Source organism: Oncorhynchus clarkii, chromosome 12, assembly GCF_045791955.1.
Source record: "Oncorhynchus clarkii lewisi isolate Uvic-CL-2024 chromosome 12, UVic_Ocla_1.0, whole genome shotgun sequence".
Classification (NCBI taxonomy): Eukaryota; Metazoa; Chordata; class Actinopteri; order Salmoniformes; family Salmonidae; genus Oncorhynchus; species Oncorhynchus clarkii.
The window spans coordinates 73711544-73728373 of record NC_092158.1 but is presented as its reverse complement, the minus strand read 5'-3'; the positions used below and the strand labels follow the sequence as shown (position 1 = coordinate 73728373).

General features: G+C 42.8%; 1 protein-coding gene across 2 annotated transcripts; it reads right to left on the bottom strand.

Moving 5' to 3' along the window:
- Positions 1–229: 229 nt before the first annotated feature.
- LOC139421230 (probable G-protein coupled receptor 146) lies at positions 230–15412 on the bottom strand. 2 transcript variants are annotated; one of them, XM_071171917.1, is made up of 2 exons: positions 15077–15412; positions 230–3641 (listed from the first exon to the last, which is right to left on the bottom strand). In XM_071171917.1, exon 2 carries the CDS (start codon positions 3596–3598, stop codon positions 2591–2593), a length of 1008 nt encoding a protein of 335 aa, XP_071028018.1. In that variant the 5' UTR covers positions 3599–3641; positions 15077–15412; the 3' UTR covers positions 230–2590. The 2 variants fall into 2 exon arrangements, with proteins under 2 accessions (XP_071028018.1, XP_071028017.1); XM_071171916.1 differs by lacking the exon at positions 15077–15412 and adding an exon at positions 12439–12591.
- Between the last annotated feature and the right edge of the window lie 1418 nt (positions 15413–16830).

The following is a 16830-nucleotide window of genomic DNA, read 5'->3' as shown; positions in this document are numbered from 1 at the left end:
AGCTGGCACTATCCCCATGGCTTCAAACAGCAATGAAAAATATGTTTGGCATTGTTTACTGACACAAGCATACCCTCAGAAACGGACTACAATGTCATCTATTTTGACATTGATTTGTCATGACAATGTACTGTGGAGACTGGATACTGTACAGTTGACATTAGCAACAATGTCAAAAGAACACTATGAACATCAAGACAAAGAGAAACTAAAAGAACCAGACATTGTGTTTAATTCCCATGTTAGTTTATTGTGTAATCAGTCTTTGACTCAACCGACAATAGAGAAGATTACTGAAGCTACAGTATCTAAATATATATTTGAGAAAATAATACTGTATTTGTGAGAGGACATGGTGTTTTTCCAGTAAATCTCTAACATACAATATATACAGATATTTCATATTATACATATATACTGGTATATACACAGTCACAAAAGCATCACATCTGAAACTGGATTCATCTTGCCCTATGTAGCTAAACCTCATGAAATAAAATACATTCTTATCTCTGCTTATATAGGTGGATTTAAAAGAATAGCATACTCTAACGTTTACCATAAACATACAGTACTGGTTCTTTAAAAAATATATACTCATTTTGGTGGGTTATAACGGCACAACATAAAGGGGAGGTAAAGGGTGATGGAATCTGTCATTCTAAAACTAAGAATCACATTAAAGTGACGTGCCAAAGGTTTTGTATCATTTCAGCCAGTAGTTTTGAAAGTAGTGCTCTTGAGACAAAACTGGTACCTGAAAGTAGAAAATAATTGTGTACCATGTCATCCATTTCGTGTGATATGTTAGGAAGTTGGAAGTGCCTAAGATCTCAGACTGAATCTTTAACTGTGAGAATTTACTGTTTCCTATTTCAGTTCCTATTCCTAACCATTCTTTATTTCCTGGTGTTGTCGGTCATATCTAAAGGTAGATTAACATTGCTTATAACTAACTTTACCATACAATGAAAAGGATTCTGGCTCTTGCATGACATTTTCAGTGAACTCTACCATCATTCAACAACCCTGGAATTAAAATGAGCCAATATAAGTCTAGACATAAGCCATTTGTTTGTTTCTGGTAGTAGCAGGGCAGAACATGTGACATATCTGTCCCTCTGTTGCTCTACTGCTCAGAAAGAGCATTTCAACTGTAAGAAATTAGGACTTTGACCAGAGCTTAAATAATGATTAACAGGGTGTGGACTCATTTTTAGGGTTCCTCAGCATAAAACTCAAAGGGTTTTGCTGAGCTTTTAACTAAGTCAATACTTATCATGAGGTGGCCTGGATACACCAGCAGTAGCAAGAAGCAACATGTTTAAACAATGGGTTACAGCTTATCATTGTATTGTCTCTTTCAAAGTGGAGATGACTAAACTGACCTTTTCATTTTAGCAACAAAGACTTCAACACTTCAAACCATCACATAATCACATGCAATAACGGACATCACCACAGCATGACAAGAGTGAAATGTGATTGGCGTGTTCATTATTTAGCTGAAATATAAATAGGACATGTTTTATATATAAACAGTCTTCCTCTTTAGTGGGAAGCAAGATAGCAAAGCAGCTGTGCAGGTCACTTCTGTGCCTCTAAGCAGCTTTTAGACATCACATAAACTGAGCCAAGGCAAATGTTCCCCACACAATGACTGGGTGTTGTGTGCAGCCAGATAAGTGAGAGCATTCTAGGACACAAGAGGTAAGTTGGCCATGCCTGAACCCTGAATAGAAGCTGTGTGGAGAGTTCTCTCCGTAGTTCACATGATCCTATGTAATGCCGTAGGGGTGTAAAATTAAACGAGGTACATGTATAGTACTGTGTAAACTGCTGAGGGTGACGAGCAGGCAACGTTTTTTTTCCAGGTGCAAGACAGTGGAGGACAGAGGATGTGTCCGTAATGGGACCCTATTTCCTATATAGTGCACTACTGTTTAACCGGACACATAGGGCTCTGATCAAATGTAATGCACTATGTAGGGAATAGGGTGCCATTTGAGACCCCTCCAGAGTGTTGTGGCCGAGGCTGGACAGGAACTCTTCAATGAGACATGGCCTCAGGCTCCGGGGCACTGGGTGGTCTGACAGGGTCATAAACAGATTGTATTCCACTTCCTACCTACTACCAGCTACATGCATAGTAGTAACATGCTGATTGACACATGAGATATAAAAACAATTGTTACTCCAATAGTATAACTCATTGTCAGTTTTGGTGTGCAGCGCAATATCTCTACAGCCTATGTTGGTGAATCACCCATGTGTGTATTAGAAGAGACACCGCATTACAACGGCTTTGCGCCCCCAATCTCACAACCAAGTATCCAAGTGACAAGCTTGCTAATGCACTTAGTGGTTTCTACTTGGTTCATCCTCTCGCTACAGAACTGGACAAAGAAAGTAAAGTTCTAGAAAGTCACTGAAGATTCCTTAGCTTCATTAAAAGTCAAGACTCCAGCCAGAGTGGCAGCAGTGGACCTGTGGCTGACTTCTAAGGCCACGTGTTGTGGGCTCTGTGGGGTCTGTGATAATAAGTGCAGCCTGGGTAAGAGGTTAGGGGTTAGTAAGGCCTGGCCCTGTCTCACGTCGCCACCTGCTGCACTGAGGAGTGTTCGTGAGGGCAGGGTGTGTCCCTGCAGTTTAGCCTCTTTAGCAGCCGCTGCAGCTTGTGGGAGAAGTTCTTGTTCATCTGCCTGTACATGAGAGGCATGGCGAAGCTACTGGAGAAGGCCAGCAGCTCCGACAGACACCTCAGGAAGAAGTAAATTGTGAGCCGCTGTTTGTTGTTGCTGCCGTAGCTCCCCGGCGCCCCGGCTATAGTGTGTACCAGTAGAGTCATGTAGTACGGGGTCCATAGGACAAACTGCATGCAGACAGAGGCCAGCAGCAGCCGGTGGATAGAAGGGTCCAGCCGGGATGAGTCCTGGTCCAGCGGGGTGGACTCCTTCCTAATGCGCAGGATGAGCACGAAAGCATACAGCACGGCCACGGCCGGAACCACGTAGCCGATGAACATCATGATGGCGTCCGCAGCCTCCTTGTTCTGCATCTTGGAGCACTCAATGATCTTGGTGGAGACGTGGTTGCACACGTAGAAGAGCAGCGAGGAGAAGCTGGTGAGCACGGCGCCGCCCCAGATGAAGCCGCACACGTGCTTGGTGTTGTACACGCTGGACATGTAGGTGCGCGGCAGCGCTCGCTCGATGTAGTAGTCCAGGCTGAGCAGCGTGGTGGAGTACATGATGACCAGGGAGGAGATATTGAAGAGGATGAGCAGGGTGATGTAGATCTCATTGTTGTACTCCCACACAGGCCATCGTGTGAAGCTAGGGCCTAGCAGCTCCACGGGGGCCACCAGGTTGAGGACCAGGCCAGCGATGGCCATGTTGACGAAGTAGACGTCTGGCATGGTCATGGACATTTTGTTGGAGAGGTTGACCACCACCAGCAGGGCGTTGTAGCAGAGCCCTATGGGGAAGCACACCATGAGGTAGAACAAGGAGAAGACGGAAAGGACGAGGCCAAAGTCCTGGCAGAGCCGGTGTTCAGAGCTGGAGTCCGTCTCATTGTAAGCTATACAGCTCCACATAGCTAGGGCTCTGAGAGAGGGCTGCACTGGTGCACTGGCTTGGCTGGAGACAGACAGAGAGAGGAGAACAACATTAGTTAAGTTATCTTGTTTTTCATTACATAAAAAAGTGCTGATGTGTGGTCAAGTATTAACACTGATGACTGAAGAGAGAATGTTCTCCACCCTCTGTCTCCCGCTCTCCTTCCTACTGTGTGAATTAAAATAAGTCAAATATGAAGAGAGAATGTTCTCCACCCTCTGTCTCCCGCTCTCCTTCCTACTGTGTGAATTAAAATAAGTCAAATATGAAGAGAGAATGTTCTCCACCCTCTGTCTCCCGCTCTCCTTCCTACTGTGTGAATTAAAATAAGTCAATATGAAGAGAGAATGTTCTCCACCCTCTGTCTCCCGCTCTCCTTCCTACTGTGTGAATTAAAATAACTCAAATATGAAGAGAGAATGTTCTCCACCCTCTGTCTCCCGCTCTCCTTCCTACTGTGTGAATTAAAATAACTCAAATATGAAGAGAGAATGCGATTCCATTCTCTTTTAAAACAATCTCATAATCCATCATGAAGAAGATCAGTAGATTGTTTTAAATATATTTTTCTATGTGGGAAACCACAAACTAAACAATAGGCATGGGTTTTTCTCATTTCAAGTGTTTCCTTGAGACATGTTCTAGGACTATCTATGTTATTAGTCATTCTTGTGGTTCTTTAAAAGCGCTACGCTGTGGAGAGAGAGCAAGCAAGACCAGTCTCTCTCTCACACACACACACACACACACACACACACACACACACACACACACACACACACACACACACACACACACACACACACACACACACACACACACACACACACACACACACACACACACACACACACACACACACACACACACACACACACACACACACACACACACACACGGCATGCTATTATGCCTTGGGTTACACCATTAATTCCGCTTCATTGCATTTCACTGGCTGAATAAAAACTCCTCACAATATGTTTCATTGGTCAGCTCCAGCCTTAAAAAAAGTGATTTCTTTCTGCAGTGTTCAGGGCCTCACCAGCCAGAGCAAGTGAATCCCTTCTAATGGAAGAATAACATGCAGGGGCCAGGCTGCCTTCGGAGAGTTGCCCTTGTTGCCCTCCAGATGAAGACCTCCCTATTTACCATCGCCTGACTCTGCAGGCCGCTTGGCTTCTACTTCTTCCCATCCATGTCTCTTCCAAAGCTTGAGCGCCTTCTGTTCAGGTTACTACACTGGCTTGTGTGTGTGTGTGTGTGTGTGTGTGTGTGTGTGAGCGAGCGAGCGAGAGGAACAGAGACGAGAGAGAGCGAAGGAGTTTGCGGGATGTTGCGGGTGATGGGTAGATTTATAGACTGTGAAATGTGATGCAGCCCCCCTGTGCCTGGCCGGGCGGTCCCAGGGAGGGGTCAGTGTGGAGTGGACTGAGCGTGAGGTTGGAGTTCAGGGCAAGGTCAGAGAGAACGCCTGGGCACATGGAGGGGGTGGGGTGGGGGGGTGGGGGGGGGTCATGCTGCTGCTCGGTGCAGTGAGAGGCTGCTCATTAAAACAGCCGTTACATAACTCTGCCTGCCGGAGTCTGAACTGGAACATGCCAACTCCGATCATATTAGTTCTGCTCAGGAAAAAATGAAAGCATACGCTAACAAAAGAGCTCATGTCAGGAGGGAATGGAACACGGGGAGAATTCTCAACATTGTATTCAAGCTTAGACAGTTCAAAATGAAAAATATAGAATCAATGATAAGATTCCCAGAAGAGAGACATGGGGTTTGATGCTTCGTAAAAGCGCGAGACAAAAAACATATGATTTTAAAAGGTTGGATGAATCAACTGGTGCACAAGCAGCTCCTGTGCAAAGTAAGGAAGCATATGTACAAACTCATATTACGTAGTGTTTACCTGGTGACCTGGTCAGACTTCTACAAAATAACATTTCCAGACAATGTTTTGGAAACAGAGCAGACGGATGATTTTGTCTGCAAGAGGCTAAGAAGATACCACAGCCAGTAAAGAGAACATTCCTTCTTTCAATTACATAACCTCAGTTTCGGCCTGAGGACATGAGTACCCTGATATCGGGGAATTTGTGCCATTCTGAAAAAAATGTTAGATTTAGACAAACATCAAGCAACCCTGTGGACGGACGGACGGACGGACGGACGCACGCACGCACACACGCACGCACGCACGCACGCACGCACGCACGCACGCACACACGCACACACACACACACACACACACACACGCGGATATTGACGCCACACACTCACGCAGAAACACTTTCACATATGCGGCTGCTACTCTGTTTATTATCTCTCCTGATTACCTAGACACTTTTACCCCTACCTACATGTAGACATTACCTCAATTACCTCGTATCCCCGGACATTGACTAGGTACCGGTACTCCTTGTATAAAGCTGATCTTTTCTAACTTTTTAACTGTGTTGTTGGGTAAGGGCTCGTAAATACGAATGTCATGGTAAAATCTACACCTGTTGTATTCGGCGCATACAAAAAAATACAATTAGATTTGACACACACACACAGTGTTCCTGTGTGCTCCCCCACACCTCTGCAGCTGGCTGTAAGGAGAGTACACTGCATGGAGGGGCATGCAGCAGGGGGGGGGGGGGTGTACGGTTACCATTTCAAAAACTCCCAGATGCTTTCCTTTCCCAGAGACAGGTGAAATGGGGCTGACACTGCCCCTTGTAAAAACCACTCTAAAGCCACCAGGTGACTCGTTTTCTGCTCCAGTTTAAAGGGGTGGGGGAGGGCTCACCAAGACTAAAGACAAAGGCATGTGAGTAACCCGTCTTTTGGAATAACACCCTGCCGTACCGAACAGGAAGAACAGTGTGTATCTTGAGCTCTCAACCCCCTACTTAGACTCTGTCTCTCCTCAAATCAAATCAAAGTTTATTGGACATGTACACAGTTTTGCAGATGTTATAATGGGTCCCTATAGTGGGTGCAGCAAAATGCTTGAGTTACTAGCTCCTAACATAACATACAGTATATGAATAAGAATCCAGGATACACAAAACATTAAGCACACCTTCCTAATACGGAGTTGCACTCCAATGCTTCCCACAGCTGTGTCAAGATGGCTGGGTGTCCTTTGGGTGATGGACCATTCTTGATACACACAGGAAACTGTGGAGCATGAAAAACCCAGCAGCGTTGCAGTTCTAGACACACTCAAACCTGTCCCTAGCACCTACTACTATACTCCGTTCAAAGGGACTTAAATATTTTGTCTTGCCCATTAACCGTCTGAATGGCACACACACACAATCCATGTCTCAATTGTCTCAAGGCTTAAAAATATTTCTTTAACCTGTCTCCTTCTTCTACACTGATTGAAGTGGATTTAACAAGTGACATCAATAAGGGATCATAGCTTTCACCTGGATTCACCTGGTCAGTCTATGTCATGGAAAGAGCAGGTGTTCTTAATGTTTTGTACACTCTGTATATAATTAAGCAATACGGCCTGAAGGAGTATGGTACATGGCCAATATACCAAGGCTAAGGGCTGTTCTTATGCACGACGCAAAGCAGAGTGCTTGGATACTGTCACGCCCTGATCTGCTTCACCTGTCCTTGTGCTTGTCTCCACCCCCTCTAGGTGTCACTTATTATCCCCGGTGTATTTATCCCTGTGTTTGTCAAGTCAACCAGCGTTTTTGTGTCTCAGCTCCTGCTTTTTCCAGTCTCTCTTTTCTCACCCTCCTGGGTTTTGACCCTTGCCTGTCCTGACTCTGAGCCCGCCTGCCTGACCACTCTGCCTGCCCCTGACCTCGAGCCTGCTTATCGTCTTGTACCATTTGGACTCTGACCTGGTTTATGAACTCTCGCCTGTACCCGACCTGCCTTTTGCCTCCCCCTTTTGCTATAATAAATATCGGAGCTCAACCATCTGCCTCCTGTGTCTGCATTTGGGTCTCGCCTTGTGGCCTTATAGATACAGCCCTTAGCCATCGTGTATTGACCATATACAACAAACCCAAGGTGCCTTATTGCTATTATAAACTGGTTACCAACGTAATTAGAGCAGTAAAAATAAATGTTTTGTCAAACCTGTGGTATTCGGTCTGGAATACCACGGCTGTCAGCCAATCAGCATTCTGGACTCAAACCACCCAGTTTATAATCCAGCATATAAATATGAATCCAGTATATAAATACGCAGTGTGTATAAACAGTGTAACAAAACTGCACTGTACAGTAGGACATTGCAGAATGAGCAATGTGAAGAATACAGTGTATGAATACAGTGTGAAAAACATGAAATGTCTCTATATTCATGGGACAGCAGTGTTGACTGTGTGAGTCCTCCCAGAGACTTGGGCAGTGTGTTAATAATGAACACAGCAGCCTAACGGGCTGTGGGAGTGTGTGTGAACAATCAAAAGGCACAGCACACTGTGTGCTTGAGACATAATCACCTTTTATGTCACACCGTCATCCCCTCTTAATTACCCACACCGAACATCAAAACACAACTAACTTCTCTTGTATTCCAGTACAATCTTCGTGTTGGAATAGACTGCAGTTCTTCTCTGTAAATCTCTTTTCATTCACCGGTTTTCCAGAACCTTTTCTCTCTCAAGAGACCATGACAAAACTTGGACTGGGATGTTAGACACATTCCTAAGGGTGTGAAAAATGTGAGCTACGCCACTGACGCTTCACTGACAGTAACAGGCACATCAACACAACAGGGCATCCCATAGGCGCTTTCTCCACTATAAAGGGCACCTGGTTGAGATGGGAAAATGTCATTCATAGGACACCTGGTTGAGATGGGAAAATGTCATTCATAGGACACCTGGTTGAATTGTAAAAAGCCTTCGGTCAACAGTATGTCACGAAACCTTACCGTGACTGTGGTTTTACACTAGCCTGGTCCAATATTGTATGCTGTAACCATAGGAGCTCACTACAACACATTTAGTATGGGAACACCAAGATATTACACCTGACTTGATCCAAGACAATCTGCTCATTTCACTCATCTTCAAGGTTCAATGTTGTTAGTTTAATATTACCAGAAGTAGAAAAGGAGAAACTCTGCTTTGGCAGGTCTCCTCCCTCCAGACCGGGTGTTGAGGGATACAGATGGGTTTGATATCTCAGGGTTTTTGATGTGAATGACCTTACCGTGACTGTGGTTTTACACTAGCCTGGTCCAATATTGTATGCTGTAACCATAGGAGCTCACTACAACACATTTAGTATGGGAACACCAAGATATTACACCTGACTTGATCCAAGACAATCTGCTCATTTCACTCATCTTCAAGGTTCAATGTTGTTAGTTTAATATTACCAGAAGTAGAAAAGGAGAAACTCTGCTTTGGCAGGTCTCCTCCCTCCAGACCGGGTGTTGAGGGATACAGATGGGTTTGATATCTCAGGGTTTTTGATGTGAATAACCTTACCGTGACTGTGGTTTTACACTAGCCTGGTCCAATATTGTATGCTGTAACCATAGGAGCTCACTACAACACATTTAGTATGGGAACACCAAGATATTACACCTGACTTGATCCAAGACAATCTGCTCATTTCACTCATCTTCAAGGTTCAATGTTGTTAGTTTAATATTACCAGAAGTAGAAAAGGAGAAACTCTGCTTTGGCAGGTCTCCTCCCTCCAGACCGGGTGTTGAGGGATACAGATGGGTTTGATATCTCAGGGTTTTTGATGTGAATAGTGTGACACGCTGTGATAGGCTCACACCCCTCACTTCCCCTCTGGAACGTACAGCTATTTCTCAGAATCGCCTGAATGAAGTCACATGAGAGCACATACATGTCTGTAATCGTGTCTGATAGCTAGAGCAACTTTTTGGAAGGATCATACTGCACACTTGGAGACTTACTTTCAGATGTTGCGCAAACTAACAACAGAGCATTCAATCAACTCTGAATCTAACCGCAATTAGATTAGGACAACATTTCATTCAAACTCATTTCATACCATACAAGCAATTTCCTCTGCTCAAAAATCTAGCTATTCTCCCAAACAGGATAACACTGGCATCACGTCTGGTTTCACACCGATTGTCCCCGTTGCACTTCGTTTGAGGAGAGGCTAGGAGGGAACACACATGAACATTTGAGAACGATGAGAGAACACGTTACTGTTTCATGAATAATTCCACCTGTGAAAGTTATTCAGCTCTCATGAATAGCTCCCTTTGATATTCTCACCTGCTTTCGCTTCCCTCAGGGTAGCATAACAAGCGAGGGGAGTGGCGTGTGATTTGTGTTAAGGTGCCCGCTCTGGTGTGCTGCAGGCTTAGAGTTTGTTATTTACCATAACGCTCAACAGTGTAAAACCTGGTGCATTTTCACTCATTATAATTAATGGCATAGTATGACTTTGTTACACAATCACAGCAAAATGAGGAGCAAAACTATGCATTCTGATTTTGTATGTCATGTGGCAGGTGGCTTCTCTAACTACTTCAGTGCAAAAAAAAACAGAATTATTTACAATATTGCAGTAAATAGATCTGTTAATTTAGTCTAATCTACTGACTTTATTCCACACCTCACCTCTGTGCTTTCTATTGATAGTCCAGCCGGTCCTTAATCTAAGCCAGTCTATGTACTATAAATGCTAGACAAGAGGCTAGAGGAGATAAAGAACAGTGATCAGCCTCAGTCTAAAAGAGGGACGTCTTGAAAATTAAAATTTTTAAATATTGCATCATTCCTGTAAACAATCATTCCTGTAAACAATAATTCCTGTAAACAATAATTCCTGTCTGGACGGCACTCAGTGAAGTGATTGAAGGAAGACAATGTTGATGACGAAATGGGAAAATGTGATATGTCTCTTATGTAATCCAGTAGAAACACGTCAGCTACACACTTGGAAAAACACACCCGAGTGCTTCCCCTAGTTCTCATATAGGGGAATGCTGCTACTAAAAAAGCATGAATTCATGTAAACTAATGAACTTCTGTTCTATATTGGCATTCCAGAGTTTTTCTTCATAAATGGCTTGACAAAATAATACAGTATTATTAGAATTTCAGCCTATTCAGGTGGGATGGAGTTTTTGGCCCATTGCATGACATCATAATCAGATCTGATTATTCTGACCAATGACCAGTCATATTTTATTTGCATATGTATCCTCCTACTTTGAAGGGGTAAGCGGGAAGGATCTAGAGCAGAGGTATTTAACTCTTACCCTACGAGGTCCAGACCCTGCTGGTTTTCTGTTCTACCTGAAAATGTATTACACCAGCCTGGTGTCCCAGGTCTAAATCAGTGCCTGATTAAAGGGCAATTTTTTTTTTAAAAGCAGTGGAACTGGCTTCGAGGTCCAGAGTTGAGTTTGAGGGCTCTATAGTCTAGGTCACACGTGTCAAACTCATTCCACGGAGGGCAGAGTGTCTGGGGGTTTTCGCTCCTCCCTTGTACTTGATTGATGAATTAAGGTTACTGATTAGTAAGGAACTCCTCTCACCTGGTTGTCTAGGGCTTGATTGAAAGGAGAAAAAAAAGGACCCGCAGACACTTGGCCATCAGTGAAATGAGTTTGACACCCCTGGTCTAGAAGATCCTATCCGCCAATCAGGGCTGTGTATGTAAATATATTTACCTTTGTATCAACACGCCACACGATTAGACTGAGCATTTCAATGGAAAAGAGCCTTAAGGAAATAAATGAAAACATGTTTTTAAATAAACACGCACAGTGATTTATTAGACATACAGTAATGATTTAAGAATACAATTAAAAAGACTGCATGGGGGCTTTAAATAGCAGTTTTAATGCAGAATAGGGAGAAAATAATCATAGGAATCTGTGAATATTTTCCAAAATATATGTTTTAACACTGTAATTAACCACCACTGACACTTTTAACGAGTAGTAAGTGCATCTATATCATAAACACAATTGAATGCATTAGTTACCAATTAAGTAACAACAACATGATGATATCAGTAAATTTAGTCATATGGAAGTTACATATCAGTAGGCTACTATATCAAGGGATGCCAAAGCACAACCAAAATCCCCTTCTCAAATGACTTATGTAAATACACCCTGAAAAAAGTATGTTTGACAGGAAAGTGTGTAGTTGGTTGCAGTGCAAGTACATTTCTAAAACCAAAGTAATCTGTGAGAGCATGGCCTGTCAGTCTTCTTGAACATCATGCCACCTGTGAAATAGTTTCCCATGATTTACTTGTAAAATGACTCATGTCATGAGTTTACTTGTAAAATGACTCATGTGTATCAAATTAGGTGACAAATCAAATCTAACAGTCTATATTTTCAGGAAATGAAGGCATAGATACATTTTTCATCCATTTTCCATCTTAAAAATTAGGCATAACTAATGACTTTGACTTCTGGTCAAACAGAATGAAAAGAGGCCAGAAAACATCTACCAGGAATTAGGAAAACATCAAAACACAATAATGTTGAAGTAAAGATCTCTGACAACTAATATCAGTATTTATATTTATTTTTGGCAAAATGATTTGCCTTCTGTAAGTTTAAGAAACATTGCCTTCTGTCTTTTCACTGTTACCAAAAACCCACATGTTTTTGATAGATTTGAATTTCTCGCCCTCATGAGGAGGGAGGATAATGAAAGTTAGCACATGTAACAAGTAAAAAGGTAGACCTATCAACAAATGTTTTTACTGATACACATTTTGATTTATTAACACTTTTAATTCTATCACCAAATCAATTACAGAATTGTGAAAATCAGTAACAGAATTACTGTAATTGAATTGGCTACAATGGAAAATCATAGTAGTCACAAACCAGAGTTGGGTCATCTGCTACTGTCCTCCCTTCCACTGGCATACTGTTATGTTCAGCTCATTCTTTCTCTTTCTGTTGTCTGGTAGTCAAAGTGAAAGTGTGAAAACAGTCTGGACAACCCCTCCCTCTCTCTGCCTCTCTCTTCTCTCTCTTGCCAGTTAAAGTTACTTCTCCCGGCTCTTACTGACACCTACCCATGAGCCCCCTCTCTTTCCATTTACTGTAAACAGCATCTGCTCTGGCCGTCGCTGGATTCTAATTAACTCTGCCCCCAAACAAGACCAAATTTGGTTTGTCTGGACCGGACCAAATCTTAACTAATCATAGACGTCTATGTTTCACAAGTTTGGACAGCACAGTACAGTAAGAGTACCAATGTCCAATGTCTTTAGGAGCGACTAGCCTCATCGTTGCCCCACACACCACAATCTGGAGCCCTATATGGGTGAATTCGGGGTTCTAACAGTTATAGGCATTGGTACCTCTGTACTCTACTGTGCTCTACTGTGCTAAACTATGATGTCCAAACTTATGAAACATATAAGTCTAGGATTGGTTGAAATTTGGTCCGGTCCAGAATAACCAAATTTGGTCTTGTTTGGGGGCAGAGTTCATTAGAATAATAGCTAATGTGTAGAATAATACCCCAAAATGCAAAGGAGGATATTGCATATTTCTACCTATGTGTACCTATTCAGGATACATCACCACGAAGATAATGACATACCCATAATTATGCATTTCTATGTAGTACAGATCCGGGACCCATGATGTAATTACATTCACATCACTTACTGTAGTTCAATAAAACAAAAACTAAAATGTCAAACTCAAGGTGTCAAATTATAGCTGACACCCCATTATTTCTGCATCTTTGAATCCTAATTCAGAGCTGCCAACTTTTTTGTTTGTTTGAATTTTACCCCCTTTTTCGTGGTATCCAATTGTTAGTAGTTAACTTGTCTCATCGCTACAACTCCCGTACGGGCTCGGGAGAGACGAAGGTCGAAAGCCATGCGTCCTCCGAAACAAAACCCAACCAAGCCGCACTGCTTCTTAACACAACGCGCATCCAACCAGGAAGCCAGCCGCACCAATGTGTCGGAGGAAACACTGTGCACCTGGCAACCTGGTTAGCGTGCACTGGGCACAGCCCACCACAGGAGTCGCTAGTGCACGATGAGACAAGGATATCCCTACCGGTCAAACCCTCCCTAACCCGGACGACGCTAGGCCAATTGTGCGTCACCCCATGGACCTCCCGGTCGCGGCCGGCTGCGACAGAGCCTGGGCTCGAACCCAGAGTCTCTGGTGGCACAGCTAGCAGTGTAAATGTGTTCTTTGGAGTGATGAATCATGCTTCACCATCTGGCAGTCCGACAGACAAATCTGGGTTTGGCGAACGCCAGGAGAACGCTACCTGCCCCAAAGTATAGCGGCAACTGTAAAGTTTGGTGGTGGAGGAATAATGGTCTGGGGCTGTTTTTCATTGTTCGGGCTAGGCCACTTCATTCCAGTAAAGGGAAATCTTAACGCTACAGCATACAATGATATTCTAAGCGATTTTGTACTTCCCACTTTGTGGAAAAAGATTGGGGAAGACTCTTTCCTGTTTCAACATGACAATGCCTCCATGCACAAAGTGAGGTCTATACAGAAATGGTTTGTCGAGATCAGTGTGAAAGAACTTGACTGGCCTGCACAGAGCCCTGACCTCAACCCCATCAAACACCTTTGGGATGAATTGGCACACCAACTGCGAGCCAGACCTAATCGCCCAACATCAGTGCACAACTTCACTATTGCTCGTGCCTGAATAGAAGAAGCAAGTCCCTGTAGCAATCTTCGAACATCTAGTGGAAAGCCTTCCCAGAAGAGTGGAGGCTGGGGGGGGGGAGCAACTCCCTACTAATGCCCATGATTTTGGAATGAGATGTTCAACGAGCAGGTGTCCACATACTTTTGGTCATGCAGTTTATCATACTAATTTGAGTGTCCCGGATTTACGTTTACTATGTCTAGTCTATGAGACCAGTCTGACTTTAACGGTAGGTTCATGTAAAATGTTAATATGTTTGTAAGTTACATCATCCTTCAAATCAATGTTATAGATGATAGTCACAGTATGATCTACCTATGCATGAATCAGATTGCTGGTAATAGGGTCTTTAGTGATTACGAAACCTATTTGTGCAAGTGTTTCCAGAAACATTAAAGCACAAAGCTGATTACTTTTTCGTAACTTGTTGAACTGTCCAATGTAATACATCCTGCTAAACTAAAAGCAATGTATCATTATATCGGTCACAGAATCTAGACTCGCGGATACATTGTATCCATTTGCTTGTAACCTATTCGGCACCGATTTCCTATGGGTGCTACGGACCATTGGGAGCTAAGCAAGGATAACTGTCATCTATAGTTGATAAAACTATAGATAACATAACATCTGTGAGGATATTGTTGACCACTACATTCAAACACACGCTATATTTTATCATAGCCCACCTATTTATTCTACAGCCAAATGAAACAGTAAAGTCAATGCTTTCGTCCGAACATAGATAGGAAATATGTTTGTGTGTAACTCAATATTCAGTCTGCTGAAAAATTATACAAACATTTTAGGAAAACTCACCAGAAAAGTACAGATTTGGCACGGCGACAAGTCTACGGAGGCATCGGGTTTTGCTGTACTTCCACTGACATTTCTCTGTAATTACATTTGGTGTTCACTTGTAACAAACGTCGTATCCTTTTCTATTCGTGAAGAAAAAAATACAAAAACGGTATAGTTAGATCTATTACTTTTTGCGTAGTTACTTAGGCTACTGCTGCATTTAGCGACACAGTTTCTAGTCTGACGAGGTTTGTTCTCGAAAGGGGAGGACGTTGACAACTTACTACGAATTGAGTGGTACTGAACCCTACAGTGTATACACACGTGACCCTCCCCCACCGTCTCCTTCGTTTCGTCGATGAGGCCTGACTCGCCCTCGACGCGCTCATTGGACGAAGCAGATCAGAGGGGGAGTTGGGGGGACTCTCAACAACATACCCCGCTTTTACGTGCGCAAAACACCCAGTCATACCAAGGGAGCCTGACAGCAGTTTTAGGCCAGTATGCTGTTAAATGCAGAAAGAGTTTGTTGGGAAATCAGTTTTACTTTGAGTTTGCCGTTATCAGTGTCCTGTGTTTTTGTCTTTCTCAATCAGTAATAGCCTACTATTCACTGAAAATTCTCTGTCTTCAAAGTGCATGTATGCAATGTACATCACAATCACCTGCTTCTAATATAAATCTGACAACTCCAAACGGATACTGCTCTAATTCTGGAAATAGAAATGTAGCTAGTAATAAGCAGAAATTGTGATTATGCATGATGTAACAGGATTATATCTGGACATGGAATGCCTGTATCAGATAACTGGAGCGAAGGCTATTTTTATACTCTAATCTTTCACACCTCATCTCTGTGTTTTCATTTGGTAGTGTTTACATAAATAGATCTACCAAATATGCACGAAATGCTAAATGGTGTTTGACAGGAGAGGGTTGTCGGTTTGGGGTAGGTTTGTGTGTTGTCCCTGTCAAGTTCAAGAGAGGCAGGTCTAACTTAAACCTTACTGGAGAAATCCCGGAATCAGACAAATCTAATCTAATCTACCACTGGTCTGTACTGGTGGACTTGGCAGGCAGAAATCTAACAGCAGTCTCTGCTTACTTTAACTGAGAGGGGGAAATCGTATAATACAAACAGGTACTGATGAACAGCATTTTCTTAATAAGCATATACTCAAATGAACAAGAAGGATGTTCTGTTAGTTCTAACAACATTTATTACATGATAAGACACACTGTTTGTGGTTGGAATGAGACTACTGGAGTTCGCTAAGAAGATTAAGGATTACAGAAGTAGTGGCCAACTGTAAATACTTCACTACTGTTTATGACCCACATACTCTATCTATGTATATAGATACACAGAGAGAGGGTTTGAAATTAACTCTGTGTGTGTTCTAATTGGACAACAGCAAGGTTGAAGCTCATATACAAATGACAGGGTGAAACATATTATTGATAATGCTGTTCCATCTTAAATCAGATTGTCAATAAACACTAATCTGTTCATTAATTAAGCAATAAGGCCCGAGGGGTGTGGTATATGGCCAATATACCACGGCTAAGGGCTGTTCTTATGCGCGATGCAACACGGCAATATACCTCAAACCCTGAGGTGCCTTATTGCTATTATGAACTGGTTACCAATGTAATTAGAACTGTAAAAATAAATGTTTTGTCATTACTGTGGTATATGATATACCACAGCTTTTGGCCAATCAGCATTCAGGGCTCGAACCACCCAGTTTATAATCATGATTATAACAGTG